This window comes from Haemaphysalis longicornis, unplaced genomic scaffold, assembly GCF_048455015.1.
Source record: "Haemaphysalis longicornis isolate Haplotype H1 unplaced genomic scaffold, Haemaphysalis longicornis Haplotype H1 scaffold_7, whole genome shotgun sequence".
NCBI classification, from domain to species: domain Eukaryota; kingdom Metazoa; phylum Arthropoda; class Arachnida; order Ixodida; family Ixodidae; genus Haemaphysalis; species Haemaphysalis longicornis.
In genome coordinates this window covers 53,259,675-53,286,516 of record NW_027526422.1, presented here as the reverse complement: position 1 = coordinate 53,286,516, position 26,842 = coordinate 53,259,675, and the positions used below count along the sequence as shown (strand labels likewise).

The 26,842-nt window shown below is 47.6% G+C and overlaps 1 protein-coding gene across 1 annotated transcript in view; it reads left to right on the top strand.

The window, feature by feature from the left end:
- The window catches only part of Sk (small conductance calcium-activated potassium channel), a 510,824-nt gene that overhangs the window by 247,705 nt on the left and 236,277 nt on the right, over positions 1–26,842 (top strand). The window contains exon 4 of the mRNA XM_077677315.1: positions 23,970–24,311. Coding sequence (XP_077533441.1) covers positions 23,970–24,311 — 342 coding nt within the window. The remainder of the gene's footprint in view (positions 1–23,969; positions 24,312–26,842) is intronic.

The following is a 26,842-nucleotide window of genomic DNA, read 5'->3' as shown; positions in this document are numbered from 1 at the left end:
TATCATGTCCGTGCGTGGATTTAACAGACACGTTTTGTAGTAACTCGAGCGCGCACGGCGCAGTAACATGGACGAGGGTTGGGCTGAGAACAACAGCGTTTATTGCGACAAGTGCGTATTTAACTATTCACATTCAGAGAGGTTCACGCAGGTGGAGGAAAGGGGGGAACACCGTGGCGCACGGGGTCAAGAAGAAATGGGTGCGCGCGCAGCTGATTTCGATGGCCGCCACGACACAAAATGCAACACGTTTCGTAATCTCCTGCATCTGAACGATAAGAACAATGTCCGGGCAAGATATGCTCACTCTACATTACCATACGCAGGACATCAGTAATGCGAAGATCGGTAACAATCTTCACTGACAAGTTTTCCTTCTTCAAGCAGCAGAGAATGTAAGCAACAAAAAAGGAAGCTACAGGGTTTAATCCTCTTTTTTTAAAAGAGCGAAGAATGGGATGTCAGCTTTATTCATAAACACGTCAACACACACACAAACGCGTCCCTTCCCCCTCTCCACCAAGCAACTCACTGCGGTTGTCCCAACGGCGTCGCACGACTCTGTCCCTCTTTTCAATAGAGTAGTGACAACGGCGTATCATTTTGCTATCCACTCATCTGTCACGGTGCGGTATCATGGTGTCAGGGATTGCGCATCGTCCGCTCCGTGCTTTCTTACCTCGGTTACGAGCGGGACTAAATACGGGGGTCTCAAGCGGGACAGTGAACCACTCCCTTCTATGATCGTGATTTTAATCCCGCTTAACATTTCCCATCTTCAAGTTAGTGGGCAGCGGTTAGCGAGAAAACGGTCGGATGATGACATCACGATGCGCCGTCAGGTACGTAACACGTAACGCACATATCGATAACATTTTTCTTAGCATACCTCGTAATCTAAGCCAAAAACCTATATTCTAGCTCCTCAGATGTAATCATCATCATCACAATCATCAACGTCGTCGCCATCATCATCATCATCACCTTGCTTGAGTCCACTGCAGGACAAAAGCCTCTCCAAAAGATTCCCAGCCACTTCTATCTTGCGTTTTCCGAGTCCATTATTTGCCTCCGAATTTTGTTGGTCCATTTAGCGTTCTCATTGTTTATCGTTCTCTGTTTGGTTCACCATCCCCAGGTAGCTATTCCATCGAAGGTGTCGTTTACATGGGGTTTGGCAAGTCGTGTAAACGTCGTGTAAGCGCGCCGTCCTCTGTGATCGTTTCTATATATACGTGTTGTCTTTCTCACGCGTACTCCCAGCCTGTAAAAGACCTACTCCACATGTTCCATTTAATTTAAACCGAATGTCTTCCACCCAAACCTGTTCCATAACCAACGTTGCTGTTTTCTTATTTCTGAGTGTTACTCAAGCAGCTATTATAACAAAACCAAACAAAATTTTATTATGACCAGTCAATTAAGCAATCATTATTAAAAATGTATTGTGAACAATCAAGGAAATAAACACAAAATGAATACATATACAAGGCTGGTAGCTTGCTTGCAAGTAAAAATCCGTCTCGAAAAACTGCGTAATACTAGTAGCCAAGTATCAAAAGCGTCAGAAAACATGAGAATGCACAAAGCAAAAATATCTGTGGGTTTAGCCACCCAAAAAGGAGTTTATGAGCTGGGAATCAGCATCTCGGCTGTCTTATCGAGTCAAGACAGTCTAAAGCTATGCCGTCACCTGCACCGCACCAAAATTATAGATATTGTTACTGAACAATCGATTAGTTGAAACATTTCTGTTTCTTTCTTTGCTATCTATAATGCTTTTGCTTTTGAAGATCATAGAAAAGCCGCGCTTCTGCGTCTAAAAGGCAACAGGTCAGCTGGACGCATAAAGAGACCGAAATGACGCATATGTAGTCATAATACGTGGCCAGGGCTTGCGGTAATAACTTCAAAAGTGGCTTCACCTTTCTGATCAAGTGGCGAAGTTATCGGTCCCACGCAAAGAAAGTAAAAGTTTGCTCAGGCGTTCATTATTGCCCCGTGAAAGAACTGCGCGCGTATATTATTCCCCACGCATATCCGGGACCCTTTAAATTTCTCGCACAGAAACATTTTTCACGACGAAAAGTATTTTCTGCGTGCGTCGTTTGGCGCTGCCCCTTTCTTCGGCAATAAAAAACGGCGCGCGTGCATTAACTCTACCAGCGTACGGGCAGCGCCCGCCGGCTGCCATTAACAGAGTCCCGAAATGGGAACAGCCTGCGCGCTCAATGGGGATCGATGCCCGGCCAAGTCAACATCGACTTACGGTAACTCCGTGGCGGCCAGCCGTGCCGTGCGGCGCTTGCTTGGAGCCGCATATGCTGAAGTAGAGCGGGGCACATCAGAGAGGATCGCGGTAGCGACCACGCTTTCACGCACGGAACGCAGCGCCGAGATTTCTAGCGGCTTTTCCGAGCGGCCAAGGTCTATTGAACCACCGTCTGACGATCTCGGCATCGACCTTGGTCCGAGGCGGTCATGCGCTATAAGCCCCACGTGAGGTGCCAAGGCACGCATCTGGCGGCTGCAGCCGAATAGCGCAACAGACGAAACATAACGGGGATAACGTTAGGGGTAGCTATATATTAAGGTTTTTATTCCGGTTGTGTATTATGTCGAGCAAGTTACTCCAATCAAGGCCGCCGTTTTTATATATGTGTGTCTTCTGGTATTTGAAAATGAGGGGCCTTTTGATTAGAGTGATTGTATCGAAAGACGTATATGAAATATATAGAGAGGATCTACAATAGAGAGGGTATCTAGAATGAGCCCACAGCTGCCATAGTCCTCCGTAAGGAGAGAAGTAAAATACCTACAAGGAAGGGCGTCATAAAAGGAGACAAAAATTAATATCTCCAATTTTATTCACAGCTTGTTTACAAGAGGTATTCAGAGCATTGGATTGGGAACAGGTGGGTGTAAGGGTTAATGGAGAATACCTCAGTAACCTGAGATTTGGTGATGACGTCACCTAGCTAAGTAACTCTGGGGACGAATTGCAAAGCATGCTTACCGGACTGGACAAGCAGTGCAGAATCGTGGGCCTGAAAATTATTGTGCAGAAAACTGAAGTAATGCTCAATAGCCTCGTGAGGGCACATAGGTTTGACAAGGAGGCGAGACAGTGGAAGTGGTAAGCGAATATATCTACTTAGGCCAAGTATTGACCCCGGATCGCAACCATGAGGCAGAGATAATTGGAAGGCCAAGAATGTGGTGGAGTGCATTCGGCAGGCATTCTCAGGTAATGAATTCCATCCTACCATTTCCCTTGCAGAGGAAAGTGTATAACAGCTGCATCGTACCGGTACTCACCTACGGAGCAGAAACTTGGAGGGTGACTTAAAGGATTCAAGTTAAATTGAGGACGACTCAGCGAGCTATAGAACGGAAGATCACAGGTGCAACATTAATGGACAAGAAGAGAGCGGAGTGGGTGAGGGAAGAAACGCGTGTTAAAGACATATTAGTAGAAATTAAGAAGAAATGGGCGTGAACAGGGCATGTAATGCGAAGGCAAGATAATCATTGGTCATTAAGGGCAGCAGAATGAATCCCTAAACAAGGCGAGCGAGGCAAGGGGCGGCAGAAAGTTAGATGGGCAGATGAGATCAAGAAGTTTGCGGGGATAAATTGGCCGCAGCTAGCACAGGACCTCGATAATTGGAGATATAAGGGAGAGGTCCTTGCCCTGAAGTGGGCGTATACAATCTGATTATGATGATGATGATGGAAAGACAAAATACTACACTCAAGGACGCCAATGAGGGCATAGGAGATGCGGTTTGCCTTTTTTGTCGTGGAAATAAGAATGTCAGAGGGGTAGAAAAAACTGAAGCAAATTTTGATTGATTGATTGATTGATTGATTGATTGATTGATTGATTGATTGATTGATTGATTGATTGATTGATTGATTGATTGATTGATTGATTGATTGATTGATTGATTGATTGATTGATTGATTGATTGATTGTGGTGTTTAACGCACCGACGCTACACAGGTGATGAGGCGCGCCGTGGTGAAGTGCTCCGGATTAATTTTGACGTGCGCCGAAATCTCGAACACACGGGCGTTTCAGCTTTTCGCCTCCATCAGAAAAGCGGCCGCAATGGTGTAGCAAAATTTGCTCCGGGCGAGATACGAACAGTCTTCGATGAACGCGTACATACACATACAGCTTACACAAATTGTAAATTGCGACTGGAAGGAAGGGTTTGTAGATCATACGCGCTAGGGTCGTTTCTTGCAGTGTCTCATTTCTCGCACAGTCTTTTTTTTTTTTTTTTGTAGCTAGAGCTCGCTATCCCGCCTTCAAACTATTCTGCTAGTACTGTCGCAGCTCAAGTTAGTGCGTTTCGAAGCCACACATGATCGGCAGAAGACGTCGCATCGGAGAGACGACATTAATTCAAGCCGGCGTCCTTCTGTAAAGCAGAACCTGAATTAGCGATGATGCAAAGTGAGAGACTTGAGACGCCGCGATGCGTATCGCTACGCTGTGGGAGAGAGGCAGTCGCTGCAACAAGCTGCAGTGGCCCTTCTCAAGCCGGATTCGCTCCAAGTAAGGCTGACACGCTTCCTCGTAATGCTTTTCTGGTTGAACATTTGATTCAATTATGAGAACACCCGATGCCCAGATCAACCGTATAGTTAGGTTTAGTGAAAGTTGAACAAACGCCCCGCACATGTAGTAAAGGCTTTCCCCTTCTTCTAGACCTTTCTCTGGGTGCCCATTCTGTTAGTCTGGTGGCCCACTGGTTGTCAGTTTGTCTCACGGTAAGCATTCCGGCTGCCTTATGTGCTGTCCTGATGATGGTGTTCATTTGATCTTCTTTAGTGCGGGTATGTTAGTGGTATGGTATTCTTTGCCATATCCGGCATGCACTGCGTCTGATTTGTAACAGGGGCTGTACTGAGGGCTCGCGCATGTCCCCGGAGCCCGAAGAGAAAGTAAGTGGGGAACGGGAGCGGGAACTTGAGGACTTTTTGTAAGCTTATAAGAGGAGCTTTAAATAAAAAAAATGAAGGAAACTGACCTCACACTAACGCGTAAGGCTTGAAGGTAGCGAAGCTGTACGCAACCTTCACGACCATCACGATGGTTTAAGCCCGCGATTGCAGCCGATGGCTTCGTCTTCGCTGCCGCAACGACCTTTACTCCATCATCGTGGCTGTAAGTGTCAGCTTCCTTCATTTTTTTTTTTGAAGTGATAATGATTGAACATCACTTAGGAGCATGGGCGGCGGTAGGATTTTGCCTTAACGGGGGCAAACCCATTGTATTGAAGGGGGAGAGGGGGTTGGTGAGGGGGCGGGGCAATTGTGCTGGGGTGGCTTGGAAGTTTGGAGTGGCAAGTGTCCCTTTTGCACCCCCCTGCTGATGCTTATGCCTAGGAGGGGCGTACGCTATGACGTGTCTTTCTCGTTCCGAGCAAACGCTGCCACTATTACGGCAAACTCTGGAGTCTTTCTCGTTCCGAGCAAGTGCTGGCACGAATAAGAATAACGCTGGAGTTTTTTTTTTTTTTTTTTTGCCGATCTTAGCAAATTTTTGTAAGTGGGTACGCTTGGCTTGCAAACGTGCACCGGGGACGCTGGTCGGTCGCCGCGAGGCACGCACACACGAACGCGCAGCATTTTCTTGGTTTTTTTAAGTGCCGGGTGGTCGCCGCAATCTTGGCCAATCTCCCGAAGCTGGTATTCTTGGCTTGACGAACATGCCCCGGGAGAGCTGGGAGGTCGTCGCGAGGCACGCACCATGAGTGCGTGGCATTTTCTTGGTTTCATTAACTACCGAGTGGTCGCCGCGCGGGCCCGTGCGCGCGCCCGGCAGTTTCTTATATTTTTAGCTGCGCACACGAAACAATACGATTTGTTATCCTACTTTTTAACATACAGCTTCCATGTTAAAAAATAGGATAACGAGTCTTTTAAAGAACTTCTCCGGTATTCACCGTGGATAACCCGATAGGCACCCCGCCACATGTTTTTTTTTTTTTTTCTATACGTTTCGTTCCTACAGGCGCTAGCTCTCAGAAATAAAAAATACGTTGAATAAGACCTTCTCAATGAGCTACAGTAAGCTTCTAAAATACCTATGAGCTTTAAGGTGCTGCGGCGCTTTGTCTGATATGAGGTTCAATGAACGACGGTAATAACAGAAAAAATGAAGTTACTCTGTATAAGTGCGCTCATTTTTTTTCTTTCGAGAAGTAAGGAGGGATATGAGATAGAAGTATATAAAAGGAGCAATATAAGGGAAGAAGACACCAGTTGACCTTGTCGTAGTTATCCCAGAGACATGCAATTCCTTTGAGTGCACTAGAACCACCAGTAATCACAGACGCCCGGATCGGGTTTTTTTTTTTTTCTTTCTTTACTTCCGAGATTTCTTATAATTAACTGATAAGAGCTCTGCGAAGTCTCTCTTTCACGGCTCTATTATACGGCGCCGCATGACAGATAACCGAGGTCGTCTATACAAGGACAACAATCGTGTCTCGTCGTGCGCCCACTTACGCGTTTGGGCACGTTTAAACCTTCTCTTGCTTATACGTTCTCTTCAATTCCAATATTCTTGTAGTTAACCTCAACATTCAAAGGAAAAAAAAAACTCTTCTCCCATGCAGCAGTCGTGTTAAACCCTTCTGTCTTTCCCCTTGTGGCCACTTCAAGTGATAAGCGGGAAGAATGCTTAGCCATCAAAGCACGCCAACAAATTAACAACAAAAAAGAGGCGCGAGCGTTGATTTCTGTCCGGAGGAGCGCGGCGGCGTTCACGTAACGCCAGACACGCTCTACTACACGGGCAACGACGCACAAGCTCCCTCGGGGCTTGTTTGCCCCCCGCCACATGTGTTAGTTCATGCGTGCATGCGAAGAACGCGCATAGCTAGTCGCTTGCGCACACCGCTTCCACCATGTCGTCTCCAAGAGCCCTCGAGGACGGACTCTCGAACGCAGCGAAACGTCCACCGGATACTATGCTGCGGTCGATCATGTCGTACGAAAGACAAGTCCCGGACAAGGAACGAGTTTCTTTATCGTCCCTTCAGCCCAAAGCTGCAGCAGTGAGTAAATATGGCCCACCGCTGACGTGTTTCCTTGAAACAACAAAAGGATGAGGCCGACAGCGGGGATGAGGGGAAACGGAGGATGGGGAGAGGTTTCTCCTAATTGGCCCACCCTGTATCTTTTTCTTTGTAGTAAGCCGGCTTAGCCAGAAAAGCGCACTTTTTCCTTCGAGAGTTTCGGAAGAGTGGCTTCGCGTCTTGCGCACCTGTTGAGTCATCCTCTTGTTAGCAAGAGGAAGCCTTTGTGTCGGCCTCATCTCTTCATATCTCACTTTTATGGATTATTAGAACCACGGCTTGTGAAGCCGCCACTGCATCCTACTACAGTTTAAAAGCTCGGCTGCAATCAAGTCGTCTGAATGGCCGCGAGACGTTTACTCCCCTTTCTTCCTTTCAAGCTTGTGGGCTTTCCAAGAGACGAGAGCTAAGCAAAGAGAGGTGGGCTGTGTAGCCTTTGGCGAAATTTGAAGGTCAGCCTTACTAACGGTGCTACTTGCTAGATCAGATGCGGGTGATAATGAGTCAGAGGATATGGTTAAAATAAATGAGTTGTTGAATCGGTTCCACTCTTGATATTTGTGTAAACCCGAGCATTCGAAGAAAAACCTTTTCTACAAGGAGTAGTCGTGTAAGTCCTGCTTCTTTTCACATTCGGCACACTCAGTAAAGCCGTAAGAGGGAAGAAAGTTTAGCCGTCATAGGACTTCACCCGAAAAAAAAAAAAAAAAAAACCAGAAAGAACAGCTCGAGACATTTTTTTTTCCGGCAACTTCACATTGCGACATTGTGTGTTAGTAGGAAGAGGGGGGGGTGAGGGACAGGTTCTGTATCGTTCATCAGGACATCAGAAAGTGAACCCTTAAGAGGTATCACAAGAAAAAATATTGTATCACATATATTGGGACGCAAAAAATTCTGCAGAAATTCAGAGAATTGTCTACTAATGCGTGCCATTCTTGTGCCGCCTGTCTTGAGTGCGAGTTCTTTACAGCCAAATATTTTTGGTTTTTCTAAATCCTATTCAACAAGTTATCTCCATTTACGCTATTGCAAGTATTACAGGTGAAGCTTTCGCGAAATCGGCATTATTGTGGGAACGCAGGGCGCTGTACGGTTCGCCCTTTTTCGTAATTTTTATATTTTTTCTTATTTTTAAGTTTTTTCAAATTTCACTTGACCAATTATCTCCGTTTACGGTATTATAGCGATTACATGTAAAGTTTTCGAGAAATCTGCATTATTGGGGAAATGCCGGGCGTTACACGGTTCGCAATTTGCCGTATTTTTTATATTTTGGTTTTGTGTGTGTGTGCGTTTCAAAATTTCGTTCGGCCGATTATCTTCCTTTACGCTATTATAAAGATTTCAGGCGGAAATTTTGCGACATTTGCATTATTGTGGAAATATAGGGCGTTATACGGTTTGCCATATTCCTTAATTTTTATATTTTTCCTATTTTTTGCTTTTTCAAAATTTCGCTCCGCTGATCATCTCCATTTACGCTATTATAACGATTAGATTTGCAACTTTCGCGAAATCTGCATTAGTGTGTAAATGCAGGGTGTTACACGGTTCACCATTTTCCGTTATATTTCTTATATTTTTCTTATTTTTTAGTGTTTCCAAATTTCTTTCGACCAAATATCTCCATTTACGCTAAACTAACGATTGCAGGTGAAGCTTCCACAACATATGCATTATTGTAGAAATGCAGGGCGTTATATTATTTCCCAATTTTCGTTTTTCCAAATATTTTCCTGATTCTTTAGTTTTTCTAAGTATTGTTCGACCAATTATCTCCATTTAGGCTATTATAACGATTGCATTTAGCGCTTTCGAGAAATCTGCATTATTGTGAAAATGGAGGCCATTATACGGTTTGCCAATTTTCCGTAATTTTTTATATTTCTTATTTTTTTCGTGTTTCGAAATTTCTTTCGACGAATTATCACATTTACGCTGATATAACGATTACAGGGGCAAATTCCGCAGAATCTGCATTACTGTGGAAACGCAGGCCGTTCTACGGTTTGCCATTTTCCGTAATTTTTGTATATTTTTGTTATTTATTATTTTTTTTTAAATTTTGTTCAAGCAAATATCTCCATTTCCGCTATTAAAACGATTACCGGTGCAACTTTCGCGAGATATGCATTATTGTGGAAATGCAGGGTGTTACACCGTTCGCCACTTTCCGTAGTTCCTTTGTATATTTCTTATTGTTTTAGTTCTTCAAAATTTCGTTTGACCAATTATGTTTATTTACGCTCTTATAATTGTTACAGGTGGAACTTGCACGAAATCTGCATTTTGTGAAAATGCAGGGCGTTACGCGTTTCGCCCTTTTCTGTAATTTTTTTATTTTTTGTTATTTTTAGTCTTTCAAAATTTAGTGGTAACAGTAATCTGCATTTACACTATTATAACGATTACAGGTGGAACTTCCGCGAAGTCAGCATTTTTGATGAAATGCAGGGCGTTACAGGGTCCTGGTTATGGTGGTACCCCCGGCAAAGAATCCGTGCAAAAAAAAGAAGAGTCACAAATTTTTTGCCCATAATTGGTAAAAGCAATGTGCAAAAGGTGAATTCAAAATATTCTCACCGCATGCCATTATTCTCAGTGGTAAAGAGATTCTTGAAGTCCGAAAAACAGCTTGCAGCTTTGAACTCCCAAGGCGTTGAACTGGGCTTGTTGGTACATGTTTGAATGGATGAAAAACCAGGGGTAAACACAAGACACAGTTAGAATAAAACTACGGGACAAGCTGGCACTAGCAACCGAACGAACAAGGCACTTGAACGCCTCGAAATACCTTCCGGCAACAGCATTGCGCATGCGGGAATAGTCATGCGTCGCATGAACGAAATCTTATCAAGTAACCCCAGCGTTTAGAAAGCTTATCTCTTTGCCAGACAGGAGCAATGACGCGTCACTGGCGCAATTGTCCCCCCCTTTAAATATATCGAAAGCCTCCAAAATTTCCCTTTGTGTTTTTGTACTTCCCTGGCCGGTGCGGGTGCACAACAGCATTCACGCATGCGCAATGCTGTTGCCGGAAGGCATTTCTAGGCGTTCAAGTGCCTTGTTCGTTCGGTTGTTAGTGCCAGCTTGTCCCGCCGTTTTCTTCTAACTGTGTCCTGTGTTTACCGCTGCTTTTTCATCCATTCGAACTCCCAGGCATGGCCACGAACAACTAACCCGTTTGTGTACCAACTTACCTGAACACAGCCTTCTCGACTCAACTTTTGACGGTAATGTTACAGTTACGTGTTCGAAACAGTGGCATTCAGTGTGTCGTCAAATTCTTCGAGCCTCGTCTCATTGCCCGAAAGAGCAACTTATATTTAATAACGGGGTAACAGTGACTAGGTTGGAAATGTTGCGCTAATCCTGGGTGGCCTCGAAAGTTCTGTGGCCTACTTGAATTGGATTGAATGTTATTCGATTAAATTTTTCTTTCTTTCAACTTCTACAGAGGTTGTACAACAGCTGTTGCGAGGCGAAAGGGGGAAAAGCTGCTTTACGGCAGCTTGACGAAGCCCCACCCTCCACTTCTAAGCAATACACAGTACTGTGAACATGCAGCCCTCTTGAGCTACTAGGCAACTCCAATAAACGCGGCTCCCTTCATTGACCCGCTGCGGTGGCTCTGAGCTGCTGAGCACGAGGTCGTGGGACCGATTCCCGGCCGCGGCGGCCGCTTTTCTGATGGAGGCGAAAAGCAAAAACGCCCGTGTGTAAGAGATTTCGGCGCACATTAAAGATCCCCAGGGGGTCAAAATTAATCCGGAGTCCTCCACTACGGCGCGCCTCATCGCCTGCGTTGCGTCGGCGCGTTAAACCCTACAATCAATCAAATCAATCAATCCCTTCATTGTAGAGTACCGTAAAATTTCACTTAATTGAGATGCGTGTATCAGTGGTGAACTCCTTTACGACGGGAATTTTTTTTTTTTCAATATTTGACACACCACTCTTTTCAGATGATTCCGCTAGTTTCCTTAGCGCACTCGAAAAGAAAGCGGCAATGGGGAAGTGTGGCTAACGTGGTTTTGGAGCGTCTTCGTATTTTCCCGAGTGCGCTCGCTAGATGAGGATTGGTTGTTTGTTTACTGACAAGATTCCCCGTACCCGTACACTCTGGCAGCGTCGCTGTCCTCGTTCGCGCATCCGCATTCTTTCTCTTGTCATTTGCTCTTTATTTTGTTTCCACTATCATTTGTTAACGGGCACCTGTACCGCTTTGTGGCGGCTGTTCAGTTTGAGTTACAACGAAAGCAAACACGAAACATTTCCGCATTCCCGTCCGTAATCGTTTCCAGGTTCATTCGAAAACAAGGAAAACTTCGCCTCGGTGCTTTCTTTTTTTTTTTTTTTTTTAAGCGGGATCGTTCTTTTCTGAGTACCCCATAGAAAAAGCGTGACGCCTCATACGTGCAAAAAGAAATGCATAATTGGTAAAGTCACCACACGCGAGCGTTACAATAGTGAAAATGTGGATGATCGTTCTCCTCAGAATCGATAAGAAAAAAAAAATTCTCGGGCACTTAAGTCTGCTTGCGTAGATTGCAAATAATGCTGAAGAATTATTTTGATTGCTGTCACTGTATACGCCTCACACGTGTCAGCCTTATTACTAGCCTGCGCATAAACTGACTGTACACTCGACGTCGAAGCACCTCCCATACCGCGACAAGACGCAAGCCACTTTGACACCTCCGACGAACGCAGGCAAACTGAAGGTTCCTCCTGGGGGTCTATGTAGCCACTATACGGTACTCCAACAGCGCCAACGAAAACTGGGAATCCGAAGGCTTCAGCTGGCGTGCTAACGAGATAAGAGTATAGAGATCTCATGAAGTCACCAAAAGATGGGGCTCATTTTGTGTTTGTAGTTTTCTCTTCTTGACACCCTTTCGTTCGAAAGCCGGGTTTCAAGCGCGAGCGTGGAGTATTGTACGAGAAATTCTGGGTCGTCTATTGCTCACAACACCGAATTTTTCGCCTCATGGGGCATATGGGGCTTGAGACGTAACAAAAGTGTGGCAAGTTGCGCTGCCAACACATTAGTGGGTAATAATGAATCTGACATTTCAGCAACTCTTGTTTAGTGCTTTCTATGGATACATGGTGCCTTAATACCTTTTAAATCTACTTACATTTCCGTAAGTAAAAGGTTTTCATAGCAATGCATCGTTGTACATGGGTGAAGCCTGCTTTAAAATAGCTCGGTGTATAACGGAGCGATCGAAAAGAATTTGTACGCAGCAGCAGACGATTCTCATAATTCCTGTAGCATTTTTTTTGTTGTATCGACTGCACATATAGCTCTCGCATCTACCCTCAACTCCTTGCCGTGAAGCGAAACGTGTGTTTTGTATGGTTCGTGGATGCTCGCTAACATGTTTTGCGTAGAGTGCTGTTACCTCGCGATGGGTGCAATAGATTTGGGAGTGTGGTAGTCAGGAGAAGGAGCAGTGTACCGATGCTCTCTCACAAAAATATTCCAAAACCCCAATCGCTAGCGTAGACGAGAAAATCCTAATTGTTGACCAGCTGTGGGTTTCAACTTCACAGACCAAACCCGCCTGTCATCTCAAGTAGGCCGAAGGTTGAGACCGTAACCAGTCGCGGGCGTTTTCTTCAGACTAAGGTAATTCGAACAGAGGCTGACGTGTTTATTCGAATTTCAAACTTTTTCTTAAGACGTGGATAGTGAGCGTTCAGGATAGTCCTTCTAAACTGAAAAACCGCTCGCAATATGCAAGAGCATCAGCGAAGCCATCTTGTAAAAAAAATTGCCGAAATTCAAGCAACATTGTTTAAATTTGTTTTGAAGCCATCTGTACAAGCACGCCGGTCCTGTTCCTTTCTCTGTCCGTCGTCTGTTTGCGCTGTACCACATTAATATGAGCGTGCCTTCCGGATATTCTCCGCGTCGCGAGATTCCGTGTTTGGGGGAATTTAGTTCGGAAGTCTATTTTTTCCTTCCCGAAGTTTTTGTCGTAGTTAGAATTTCCTCTTATAATAGTCTTGCGTCTGTTCAATTCTTAGTATTTCACATTTCGTCTGTCTCCATTTTTCTCTTTCTTCCCCTGTTTCCAATTAGTCCTGTCTTTTTTGTTGTTATCGTGTATAATTTTGCATTATAACTTTTTTCAAGTTTACAGTGTGTATTTATTTGTGTTTAGTTTGAACACTCCTGTTTTTTTTATTATTACCCTTGCTTTTATTGCGCTAATACAATACGTGTGCTGTGTAAACCCTCTGTGTAAACCCTCTGTGTAAACCCTCTAAAACCCCTTACGGGTGCCTTTAGGGATTAAAAACGTGGAAAACAGCGCGAATAAACGGGACACAGAGTAGAAGACGCACACACACGGCGCCGTGTGTGTGTGTGTTATACTCTTCGTCCCGTTTATTCGCGCTGTTTTCCACGTTTTTAACATGTGCCAACCAGCCCACTTGCTTCCCGTCCTTTAGCGGTATTGTAAATACATAGATAGGTGTAACTTTATTAGGAAAAGGGCTGGCTCAGAGGCCTATAAGGATGGTAGGGCGTGAAAGGAGGGGGTAAAATTAAGACCGGCTCAGAATGTCAGCCTCGCGTGCGTATTGTAAGTAAGTAAGTAAGTAAGTAAGTAAGTAAGTAAGTAAGTAAGTAAGTAAGTAAGTAAGTAAGTAAGTAAGTAAGTAAGTAAGTAAGTAAGTAAGTGAGTGAGTGAGTGAGTGAGTGAGTGAGTGAGTGAGTGAGTGAGTGAGTGAGTGAGTGAGTGAGTGAGTGAGTGAGTGAGTGAGTGAGTGAGTGAGTGAGTGAGTGAGTGAGTGAGTGAGTGAGTGAGTGAGTGAGTGAGTGAGTGAGTGAGTGAGTGAGTGAGTGAGTGAGTGAGTGAGTGAGTGAGTGAGTGAGTGAGTGAGTGAGTGAGTGAGTGAGTGAGTGAGTGAGTGAGTGAGTGAGTGAGTGAGTGAGTGAGTGAGTGAGTGAGTGAGTGAGTGAGTGAGTGAGTGAGTGAGTGAGTGAGTGAGTGAGTGAGTGAGTGAGTGAGTGAGTGAGTGAGTGAGTGAGTGAGTGAGTGAGTGAGTGAGTGAGTGAGTGAGTGAGTGAGTGAGTGAGTGAGTGAGTGAGTGAGTGAGTGAGTGAGTGAGTGAGTGAGTGAGTGAGTGAGTGAGTGAGTGAGTGAGTGAGTGAGTGAGTGAGTGAGTGAGTGAGTGAGTGAGTGAGTGAGTGAGTGAGTGAGTGAGTGAGTGAGTGAGTGAGTGAGTGAGTGAGTGAGTGAGTGAGTGAGTGAGTGAGTGAGTGAGTGAGTGAGTGAGTGAGTGAGTGAGTGAGTGAGTGAGTGAGTGAGTGAGTGAGTGAGTGAGTGAGTGAGTGAGTAAATAAATAACTAAATAAATAAATAAATAAATAAATAAATAAATAGAAAGCCAACAAGAGTGTACCGTAAGCATCCGGGTCAACTTCAATTCTCCCGCTGATTACGCGGTTTAAGACTTCTCCTTCCACCCTCATCCACCATCTGTGCCTCGGAGATCCCTGGGCCCGCTGTCGGGTGTCGCCCGAACAGAGTGCGAGCAAAGTACGTGCGCTCGTGACGGGGCTTGTTTTTCCGGGCGCTCCCCGGGTCGGAACGGGACGTGTTCTCGGCGTTCCAGCGACACACAACGCCGAGCAGCTGACAAGACGGCGAGCTCGTCGAGCGAGACACAATCGGCTCGCTCGCTTACCTCCGCCATCCTTGCTCGCCGCTTCCCCCCGCCACCCGGATGCGACTCTCCGGCGCGGGCAGCGAAAGGTTAACTAGTCGCTCCTCCGCGACAAGGAACTACAGCCGCGACATTACGCAGTTCCGTACCGGGACCCTGGAAGAACGCTGGCAGGACACGTAGATGAAATCCTGCGCTTCGCGTCGGACGGGCATGGTGAGCGATAGCGCCGGTGCATGGAAACAATCACTACGTTACAGGTAGAGAGCCAAGTTACAGCGCCGATGTCGTCGGCGCCTCGCAAATTTTGTATGTTCACATATTTTACATACCTAGTTTACGGATTCCGTAAACCAACTAACTTGTGGTGAACCCGGTTCGCTCTGTTATTATTATGTGCTTGTATAGAGCTTTTCATCCTTCGAAACCATGTAAGGTCCGGGCATTTTATAGGCTGTGTTGCTTATGCTCAGTTTGGTCGTATCGTTGGCTGCGCCGAATATAGCACCGCGAGTACACTGCAATGACGAAATGACAGCTTCGATGTAGCTAGACATGTGTTGTGAATACTTAGTTTTGATGCAATCAGTGCCTTGAAAAAAAAACAGTTTGGATGCACTAGTACGTGGCGCATACGCTAATTCACTAAATCTTGGTGAACCTGTACAAGGAGCGATAGAGATCTGCGGAGTCCTACTGCGAACTAGTGCGACCAGTATCGTGTTTGGTGATGGCGTTTTAGGCAATAGAACCCAACCGTGCGATAGATCTTTTTACAGCTCCAAGGGTGGGTAATGCATTGCTAAGTTTTGTTTTACTATTGAGAGAAATCTCTGCGCTCCGCCTTTGTGCCACTACTTGTAATATGCAATTACTATTTGCTATTACTAAAGTACTAATTACAATTTAGTAATGTGTAACAGGATCATAGTTTTCTATGCTTTAATTACGCCGCATGTATTCCGCTGCTAGCTGTGATGAAAAAAAAAAGTATACCAGTGTGTTTGCGCCGTCCTTTTCCTTGGAACTTTGGTTGTGTAATGCTGGAAACGCTTGTGTCATTTTTCAATATACATGCAGTTTTATTTGTTGATTTTTGTTAAACATACGCCGCATGCAGCATGCGACTAAATTTGTTCTTCTGGATAGGCGCACTATTTATCATTCTTAAGCTTTGAAGCTGAAGACCGCTTTTTAAGCTTAAGACCACTGCTGTACAATACCAACTAAATGTCTCCTTGTGGTCGAATAAGTACTTTTAAATTAGGGATAATTAAGCTAAGAAAACCATCCCAGATATAAAACACACAATCCCACAATTCTCTTACGACTTTAAAGCCTACGCGCGCCCAGTCGCCCTAGGTCCGCTTCGAAATGGCCTTCTGTGATGAGCCCTTTGCATTTATGTGACACTACTTTCTGCCGCTTTACGTGAGTTTAAAATCGCCGCAGAGAAAGGTAAACGAATAAAAACGCTACATGTTTATCCTGGGCAGAATTTGTATGCACATGCACATGCACATGTATGCAAATGTGTATGCACCCTTAGTTTAGGAAGAAATGTTGGCTGAGAGGCATAGGCGTGGGTGGACTATAAAAAGAAGCCGCTCAGGACCAGTCAAACACAGTAAAAATTACAAAACAAACATTTCCGAGACGTGCTTTCACCATTCCACGGATATGTTGCCATTTCAATGTCCGAGTCTGCCATTGATGCTGATAATATGTATTGCTTTCTGGCAGACGTAATGCGGCATGAGCGAGAGGCACCAATAGGGAATTCCAAGAACACGGAGTGTGTCTGAGAACTAAACTAAAAGCGTAATCGTGGCCCGGACCTTCGCTTCTTCACTAGTAAAAGGGAGAAAGAGAGTCGTAACAGGTAAAAAAAGAAGTGTCGTAGGCTAGCAGACAATCAGGGTATGCAAAGCGCGCGTAGAGTACGTGCGCGCAGTGCTTTGAACAGTAACGGCGCATGGAGCCGAAAACGAAGAGGAAATAGCAAGAAAAAGCGAGCTAATTAAGGCGCACTTCTTTGCCTCGGAACTGCTCCGTAGCATTTCCCGTCTCTTCTCTTACCATAAATAGTGCTGTTTCTTTTATTCTCCCTTGGGGCTTTGTACACGTGCCGTCTCCTCGCCGTTAAGCAAGCCGTGATTAGAGGAATGTGACGCTCGCGACTTAATTAGCTAAGTAGTCTGCTTTTAATGTGGCTGCTGTGAGCAGTTGGCTGTTTGAGAAAAAAAAAGTTGGTTTATCTTTGGGCGGGAGGTAATCGAAGCTGCAAACTAAAATGCGCCGAAGTCTTACGAAACACAGTTTCGGGGCTCCTTTTCTTCGCAGACCTTTAAACAAAGATGCAGCCCTCCACAGCACACCTCGTCGGAGGGCGTGATATATCGGGACGGACATTGGATTCCTAAGCGAAGTAGCTCGCCCTTTATACGCTATTTTCTGAAGGACACGAACTTGTGGAACACTTGGTGATTTGTCATGCGTCGTACACTGGGAAGTTGCTGTTCCGGGGGAGGGAACGATGACCGGTACGCAGTTTTGCAAGGCTAAGTCCGACTGAGCTTCAACTCTCTCTCTCTCTCTCTCTCTCTCTCTCTCTCTCTCTCTCTCTCTCTCTCTCTCTCTCTCTCTCTCTCTCTCTCTCTCTCTCTCTCTCTCTCTCTCTCTCTCTCTCTCTCTCTCTCTCTCTCTCCAAGAAGCGCAGCCCTGGGACAATTAGAACCGCAGGTCAAAAGCCACAAGCTGTATTGTATTTTTTCTAAAAGAAAAATTCAGGTTCCCGCTGCAGCGTGACGTACCGAATTCCTAAATCCTATTTGCGGACAGCTAAAACAGCAACGCGCGGACATTTTACCCCCAGCGCACCCGACTCACCAGCAAAGCCTGGAAGCTCAGCGAACAACGTCCACGCTTACGAGCATGCTGCTTTTGCGGGTGAGGCGCCTGGAAAAGTTTAGAAGCGACACTGGGGATTCGAAAAAGGCTCCTGCCGTGTTTGAGACGCGCGAGAAAGAGGAGAGATTGTTCGATGGCAAAGCATTATGTTGCAGACCGAGGAAATTGTCTTTACTGCGAAGGAGACTCTTATGCAACGATGTGTGACTGCTGGGAAATGAGGGGTGGAGTGGAAAGACGCACTCACAGAAAGGTTGGCATCGACACTGTCCCTGTCGCCTCAGGCATGGATCTTCCGGTGGAATTGCGCGAGACCAAATTGTACGAGAGAAAAAAAAAATCAATGATTCATTCCACTCTCGGAAAGTGGATGGGCAGCAATGGTTTTTACATAGGAGTGACAGAAGATTTAGGTTAAAGCTGTGAGCAATCTTTGTTTCTCTTGGGCGTCGACGGCTGTAACACACACCTTTCTTTTGACTCTACCGATCTCGCAAATCGGGCTCATTATATATAACTAATCTACTAAAATGCATATCCAAGGGAAGAAACGTATAAGCATGAAATTTAAGTCGTGCTTTCGGTCTTAAGAAGGGTACCTTTTAATAAAATATCTACTTAATAGACATATTTAAGTGGTCAAGGGTATAAAATTGAGCTAAAAATTCTGTTTTGAATGACGTGCGTGCTTGGTGGTGACCGCGTTCCGATACCTCACGCACCGAGACGTTCGTTTTCCAACGCCTCGTGCTAAAGAACGCCTCGCGCATCAAAGGCATGCGGAGCCTGTGGGGCTTTTGTTGACAGACAAAAGAAAAAAAATACACAGAAACCTAGCTTACATAGCTTTAGCTTGAAAAACTGCAAGTTTAATTCCTGTTTTGATGGGGATGGCAGGGACACCGAGCGTGCGTGCGTGTGCGTGTGCGAGTGCGTGCACGCACGGGCGCAGAGGAAGGAAGGCAGCATTCAAGAACGCCAAGGCACACATAGAGACAAGAGTTCACAATTCTGAGCGTTGAAGTATGTTTATTTCTTTGTGTGATGAAAGGAAGTGGAGAGAAAACATGCCCCACGTGCGGTACCCGAACCCAGCTCAGTACGAGGGGCATCAATTTTAATATGGAACAGGTAGACCAGTGGCCTAAGTAGAGGAAATTGAAGACTGAAAAAGAAAAAAAAAAAGAAGCGTACTTGACTGCAGACTTTTCTTTTTATGCTCATTCAATGCGCCCCTCATTTCCAATTCAATTTCACCCAGCGAAACACGCACAGAGAAGGCGTCGATTCTGGCAGTCTTGGTGCCATAGGTAAGAGGGTTGTGGGCTAGCTGCGAGCTCCCGACACTTCGCAGACGCCCCAGGCACGCCCCGGAGGTTAAAAAATGTCTCCTTCACTGCGCTGGCTGCCACCCACAAGCATGGAATACAATTGCATTTACGTAGAAAAAATTGGTCGCCATCCCACCCTGCGAAAGTGGATGTCCGGCAAAGCTGTTGTAAACGACTACAGATGGTGATGGAGGAGGGTATTAGAGGTTTCTCGTCGTCTCGGCTGGCTTGTCGCTTGCGATCGGCTAGTGTCACTAGATGGGGGTACAGAGTATCGGCAATTTTTTCATCCTATTGTTCCGTGCCGCCGCCATGATCATTGGTCAGTTCGCATTACGTGACATTTGTTTACACTGCGAATGTTCATGGGCGTCGCCATTTCGCTGTTTATGCGTTTTAATCGGTCAACTCTGGTAGACTTAGCCTGTCCTTCCTGCTCTGTCGCTGCGCGCGACGTCGTTCCGAATGCGAACCAAAGGTAACGCGTGTAACAGCACTTCAGCAGCAGGATCGTGTCCAAAGATGCCGTTTTGATGCATCTCCGGTAGTGTTGAGAACAAACGACCCGGTCAAATTTAACGGCGAGGCCGTATATACGGTAATCTCGCAACACTGATAAACGCCAAAACGGCCGCCGTTGCGGACTTGCGTGCCTCGATGGTAGTAGTCTAATACCTACACTACGCTCGGCTTCTCTGGCATCAATTGTTGGGTCGGTTCTGCATATCCCGATGCATGCGCTCGGTGACTTGGGCAAAAACTGCTCTAGTTAGTGACACTAGTCCTGCCTAGCCTTCAAAGATAATCTGCATACATAATCTTTACAAAGAACACATAGTGGGGGGGAATGTCCCATTGTTCACAGGCGCCTATCATCCATAATGCGGCTTCGATGCTTGCTTGGTGGTTTCCTTAAACGAATTCTGAGCTCTATGCGGTGTGCCCGACTAGGCTGACGCATGCGTTCGGCGTCTTAGGCCTTGGCGCTTTGTCGCTTTTGCACACGGAGATGAAACCGTCGGGGAGTGGAGAGAGAGAGAGAGAAAACATCTTTATTTGTCCTGCAAACGCGACGCGGCCTCACGTCGTGTCAGCCGGCCACTCGGCTTCCGTCACCTACTCATGCCTACCCCCGGGTGGGGGTGACACTTTCGGGCGTTGAAGCTCGAGGGCGTCCGACACTTGCTGGACGGCCATGTGTTGTATGACGTAGTCTTTGCACGCCGCCGCACTGACAAGGTACGGCGGGAACGTCTCTGCTGCACTGGCCTCGCTCGGGTGTCTTCTGCAGTCCCACAGGATGTGGGCCGCCGTGGCCCTGTCCTTCTTGCACATCACACACACATCACTGGGGTACACCTCCGGGCATATGTGTTTAGCTATTACTGGCGTCATCAGCGCACGTGTTTGCAGCTGCCTAAACACCACTGCTTCGCGTCGCGTCAGCTTAGGGTGGGGTGGGGGTAGCGTCCGGCGGTTAGTCCGGTACCACTCCAGGGTGTCCTTGTAGGTGGTGAGTGGCACCACCTCGTCGTCTTCCTCCGCCGCAAGTTGGGGGCTCGGGCTCGCGCCGCGGCTGGTGAACGCGCGTGCCGCCCGGTCCGCCTCCTCGTTGCGGTTCTCGCCCGTGCTCAACGGGCCGGCGTGCGCCGGGAACCACTTAATAGTCACCGATGATCGTCTGGGGTGTAGGGCCCCGCACACTCTCACAACACTGAGGGAGACACTATTCGTAGCGTAGTGCGAGATCGCCTGTCTAGCGTCACTGATGACTGTGGTGCACTCTGGGTTCGTAAGGGCTAATGCGATCGCCATCTCTTCGGCCTGGTCCGTGCTCTTGGCCCTGACGCTGCCGGCCGTGTACAGCGCCCCGGTGGTGGCTGCTACCACTGCCGCGGCGTACGTGTTGGGCCGGTCCGGGTACTTGGCTACGTCCACGTAGTATGCTCCGGTGTCCATCGCGTGTGTCGCCGTGAGTGCCTTGGCTCTGGCGAGCCGTCGTTCCTGATTGTGCTCAGGATGCATGTGCCGGGGGATGGGTGGCACGTGGAGGTTGCGGAGCAGGTCCCGCGGGAGCGAGGCTCGCTCCGCGCCGTCCTGCGTTCCTTGTCCCTGGTGCCCGAGCCGCTGTAGGATCGCGCGTCCCGCTCTCGTTTGCCTTAGTCTCGTTAGCTGTGCCGTGCGCTGGGCCTCGGCTATCTCGTCAAGAGTGTTGTGAACTCCCAGCTCGAGGAGCTTGTCCGTGCTGGTGTGCGTGTATAGCCCGAGTGCCGCCTTATACGCCTTGCGGATGATGGCGTCGAGCTTTTTGCGCTCCGCCGCCTTCCAGTTGTGGAAAGCCGCTACATAGGCTACGTCACTGACTGCGAATGACTGGACGAGCCGGATCAGACTTGCTTCCTTCATCCCCGCATGCCTGGTGGACACTCTCCGAATGAGTCTAGTGGCCGTTTCCATCTTAGTTTCCAGCTTCCTGATTGCGAGGCCGTTGTGCCTGAGCGCGTCTATGTGGAGGCCGAGGACCCTCAGGGTCTTAACGTGTGGGATGGCCGTGCCGTCCCGCGTTCTCAGGGTGATGTCCGGGGTTGTACCCTTGCACCTTCCGTTGGGTGGCAGAATTAGGAGCTCCGACTTTGCAGGCGAGCAGATCAGCCCGGTATATAGCTTTGCTGTGATACTCAGGAAGGTGGAGAGGCGCTAGCCTGTCCGGTAGCGTAGTTTATATGGCATTCGACCTTTATTTGAACATTCGTGCGTGTGGGTCTCACTCGCGGAACACGTTTTATTTACTTTGTTTCTTTCTTTAAAAAGAAAAGGGACGTACCTGAAATACTGAAATAGGAGCATGTATATAACTGGCCCTCACAAGTTCTTAGGGTCGGCCTAAACCACGAGAAGAAGCCAGGCGTAGTTACTATGGGCTGGAGAGCAATCCACAAAAAAACTCAGAAGGAATGAAATCTACATCCCTAAAACGAGAAGTATACAAGTTATGCGTACCCTCGGTGATGACTTATGCGGCAGAAACTTGTGTGTTTGCCCTTTTGAATGAGATTTTGGTCGGCCTGACGCGACATAAAAAGAAAAATTATAAGTAATAAAAATAGCGCTTAAAGACTGGAAGCGAGAGCCTTGGATTAAGGAGATAACTCGCGTGGGAGCTACCCTCGTCCAAATTAAGATAAAGACATGGGGTTGGGCTGGACATGTCCTTTGGGGAACTGACAACCGGCGGTCAAATATTTTAACGGAGTGGCTTCCGAGAGACTTTGTCAGAAGCAGACGAACAATAACTCGATGGATGGATGATATAAGCAAGTTGTATCGCACAGCATAGATTCGTATAACAGGAATGATGATGATTATGATGATGATGGTGGTGGTGGTGGTGGTGGCTGTGGTGGTAATGATACTTCTTCTGATGCTGATAATGATGATCATAATGATCGTATGCGCAGCGTGTATCGTACAGTAGATGCCTCCGATGCCGAAACAGAGTAGGCTACCTAACTGAGGTAGGGTAATGTGTGAATACTTCAGCGTGGAGCGGCCTAACGACTTCGTGTGCAAAACGTGCGTTTCGATCGCTAGTCGAGTGAACGAGTGAGTGAGTGTCCACTTGAAAGAAACACCGAGAAAGCGAAGAAATGAAAGGTCTAGTGAGTTTCGCATGGAGGGAGCAAGTGACCACGAGGTTCGTATGCGAGTGGGCTTGGTGCACTTGACTTTCGTACAAAATACTCCTGCCACTTTACAGAAACTACTCCGGAGACGTATGTCCAGGATACCCAGCATAGCGTTTATGGATTCCTTAGCGCTCGCTTAGACTTGCGCCGTTGAAGGCCTGGCCCGGTTTTACAGCGACCATTGTCAAGAAATGTCGTCACGCCGTTTTGGGTCGAGTTGTGTCCGTGCCTAAAACAACCGTGTTCAGTCCTGTAATGACCCCTTCCCTGCGAGTATGAGGATAATGAGGATAATCATTTATGCCTGAGTGTTAACTAGAAAATCGCTATTGTTGTTCGTAGATAAAAATTAGCAGTGGCTTAGCTCAGCTATGGCAGGATATACGTAGCGTGAGCTAAGGCTCAGCTGGTTATTCTTAGCTTTCCTGGTTGAATAGGAGTAGCTTGATTATCACACTTACTGCTGCTAAAACGATTCCCAATCCAATTCAATCCAATCCAATCCAGTCCCGTCCAGTCCAGTCCAGTGCAGTCCAGTCCAGTCACTGCTCGTCGTGCATGCCCAGCACGGCTCTCCAGGAGCCACGCGAAACAGCTATCAAGCGGCTCCGGCGCAGCGTCAGACTTGGCTACTGCGCAACGGAGACGCCGCACAGCTTGGCACGCGCCGGCGCCAGTGCGTCCGCCGCGGCTATGGCGTCACTCTTCTTAAATGCGCAGACCGGCGAGTGTGCAGACCCAATTGTCTACACACCCATACTCCAATTGGATTAAATTTCCAATCCAATCCAATGCAATCCAATGCTCCTCGCGCTTGCGCAGGACGGCCCTTCAAGGTCCACGCGAAACTGCTCAACCTCCGTCAGTGTAGCTTACGCTACAAAACACGGCGTCTAAAAAATTATTGACAGCGAGGAGTGATGCCTGAGACTGTGTCACGATACTTCGTGAGATTCAGGGACGGCCAAAGATAAAACGAAAATGCATACAAAGCCTGCGTTTGGAAATGATCGGTTTTGCCTTTGTCTAGGGAAACGGAAATCGCCCGTTTGGGAAAAGCTAGAGAAGGCAGTAGTCCCAAGACCCCAATAACCGAGAACGACTGGCCGTTAGCAGTTGTCGGTGGCGATTGCCCCGAAATGTTCGCGAATGCCAGCATGGTTGCTAGTGGCAGCAAGTGCGCCCTGACCGGTTGCCTTTTCTCTCTGTCTCTCCTCTTCCATCCCTTGCTCCGCATCCTCCGGCCATTGCTCCAGGCGCAGCAGCACTCGACCGAGAGCGACGGCGCGGGCATCGCCCTGGTGGGCGTGCACACGGATGCCGGCGTGGGGGGCGGCGACGAGCTGCGGCGCTTCCTCAAGGGCGCCTCGGGAGGCTCGCTGTCCGGCAGCGGCGGCGCGGCGGGGGCGGCGGGCGGGGGAGGCTTCGGACCCGGCGGCCGCTTCCACAAGCCCTCGGTGGGCTACCGGCTGGGCCGGCGCAAGGCGCTCTTCGAGAAGCGCAAGCGCATCAGCGACTACGCCCTGGTCATGGCCCTATTCGGAATCATCATGATGGTCATCGAGAACGAGCTCTCCGCCGCCCTCGTCTACGAAAAGGTAACGCCTCTACTCTCTTTCCACCCCCGCTCTATACACTGCAGCTGCGTGTACAGTACCGAAAGAAGTTGCCGGCTCGATTACAAGGCATGCGTTCTTGCCTAAGGAGGCATGGTCTTCATTTTGTTTGGTTCTTCGTCTTTGCGGCACTAAATGCAAGCAAAATGTGACTCATGTTCAGTTCAATTCCAGGTAGCAGTACTCTAAAAGTCCAAACCCAAACGTCTTGTTAGGCATCTTGCTACGTGCACAGATAACCTACCGGAACGTTCTTTCATGGTTGCACCAGTCGCGAACACGTAGCCATTTCGTTTTCAGTCGTGCTATGAAGCTGCTGAATTGCACTGTCTTTTCGCCAGTCACTGTAGATTTCTTACACCTAATGAACGAGTAGGCCCCGCATATGCTTGCCGTGTTTCTCTAGACGTACTTAGTTAGAAAGTACCGCTACTATGCGCGATCAAGTAAATGCCCTTGTACTGCCACTACCAAACCAATAGAATCTGTTGGCTTATTTTGAAAGTGAAACGCTTGAAAGAATAATTTTCCAGTACGTGCTTTCGTTATGTGTGTACATTATGTCGTGTAGTAGTTCGTTGAAAGAACAAAGAAAATCCGGGAGCCCCTACACGCCCCTCAAAAGCTCAATGGAGTTGGTGCTCAACAAACAGGGGCTGTCCAATTGCCATTCACGCGTTTCCAGAGTGGTTCAGCCTTGGAGTCCTGCCTGTATGTTACTCATTCTAAAGAGGTCTAGGCGTAAACAATGGAATACCGGGCCGTCACTAAACCGGGCCGGTAGAATGGGTTCTGACAACAGCCACATCCGCCGAAAAATGTTTCTCCAGAAAAAATCAAAAGGCTGGAAATCTAAAGTTGAGCCTAAGGATCGTGTTCTTGGCACAATCGTAATTGTTTTCCTCGTCTATGTCTGATGTGTTTTACCCCGCGCTGCCAGTATTAGAGAGCGCCAACGGAGACGCTGAGGGACAAAATGTCATCGATGTGACCAACCTCCACGTGGACATGTTAGCCGATATCGTTGAGAATCGTGATTCTTCCTTTTGTCAGATTGTTTTCCAGGATCTTTTTTGCTCCCGTAATGGGAACATTCAGTGTGGTTGCACGATGACCTGGCGACATGGCGACTACACATTGCTCGTGGTACCGTTTCGGTGGCATTCTTCAAATGGCTTCAAAGCATGCTGAAACCACAGACAGGTCATCACAAACTGAAGTCCCATGTCCAGAAGGGATTTCAGGGAACCACCTCCGAAATGCAATAATTGCGCCATCGGATAGCTGCTTCCGCTTTTGTCGGCGTCTATGTTGCGCTTACATTTTCCTGCGCACTACCTTCGGGCTCTGTGTGCCGTATTCTGGTCTCGTCGTTCTATTACTGCGGTATCCTTTCTTCTCTTAATCACCAGTCTGTCTGCGCTCACATAACTCCCCACCGCTTAGTCTCTTTTGAGGAGACATCGCAAGTATTGCTATCCACGGCCCTCACAAATTACCATAGCGTTGCAGCTTGGCACTTTCAGTAATTTAAAATCTCAGTAACTCTACGTTACCATAGCAGGACGCGCGCTGCTCGTTATCATGTGGTTGAGCCACGACAGTCACAATTGGACGAGAGAATACCATTAACAGATGCACTGTTAAACTGCGCCGCTATTTCGCGCCGAAACCTAGCATTCCCTAACGCTCAAACCTTGTTATGCTTGGTTGCCTGCCGGGTGTAGTTGTTGCCAGATATGGGGTCGCAGTACGTGGCGACGTTAACGCGGTGCTGCGTATACCGCGTCAGAGCTGCCCGTATAACACCGGTTGGGCTGGGTCGAGACGAGGCTACGATGGTTATTAGCGGAGCCGCCGGAGCCAAAACGTGCCACGACAAGCTCGCACATTTTGTAGGCGTCGCCGGGCTGTGTGGCAACGAGTTTGGGCGCACGTTGTGATAAATTATTTTCACAGCGCTAAAAGCCCGGTCGCCTTGTATATGTAGACCGCAGAGTAACAGAGGGGGTGCAAGAACAATGCCTTGCGGCACTCCGGGTCCCGTTAACGTCGGCGCGCGGCGTCGGCCTCTTCCTCCCTGAGCTCGTCTCGTTACAAATCCTGCATCCGCCGGCGGCTGTGGACGGCCGCTTATCGAGACACAACAGCTGCGACCCATTCTGACGGTGGCGCCTTAAACTAAAGCTGTCTTGGACGTGCCGACCCCTGCGCCTGCTATCAGTCTTCCGTTGTGATGCAAATGGGTACAGGGTATCGGGGAGATTTGTGATCATGAACGAATGGCGCGTCGACCGCTTCGCGAAATTCTGCGCGCACTGATTTCGGTTACTTTACTGTAGGGTGAAGCGGTAGTGCTCTCTGAAAAAACAAAAAGTCCAAGTAAAATAAACACATAAAACCGTGCTGTGGTTTTCAACCAAATCACTTTACTCTTTTCGATGTTTTTCTATGTAGTCACGGCCTTCAGACTCAGGCGAGGTGTTACACTTGCCAACAGCTTTGGCAATGCG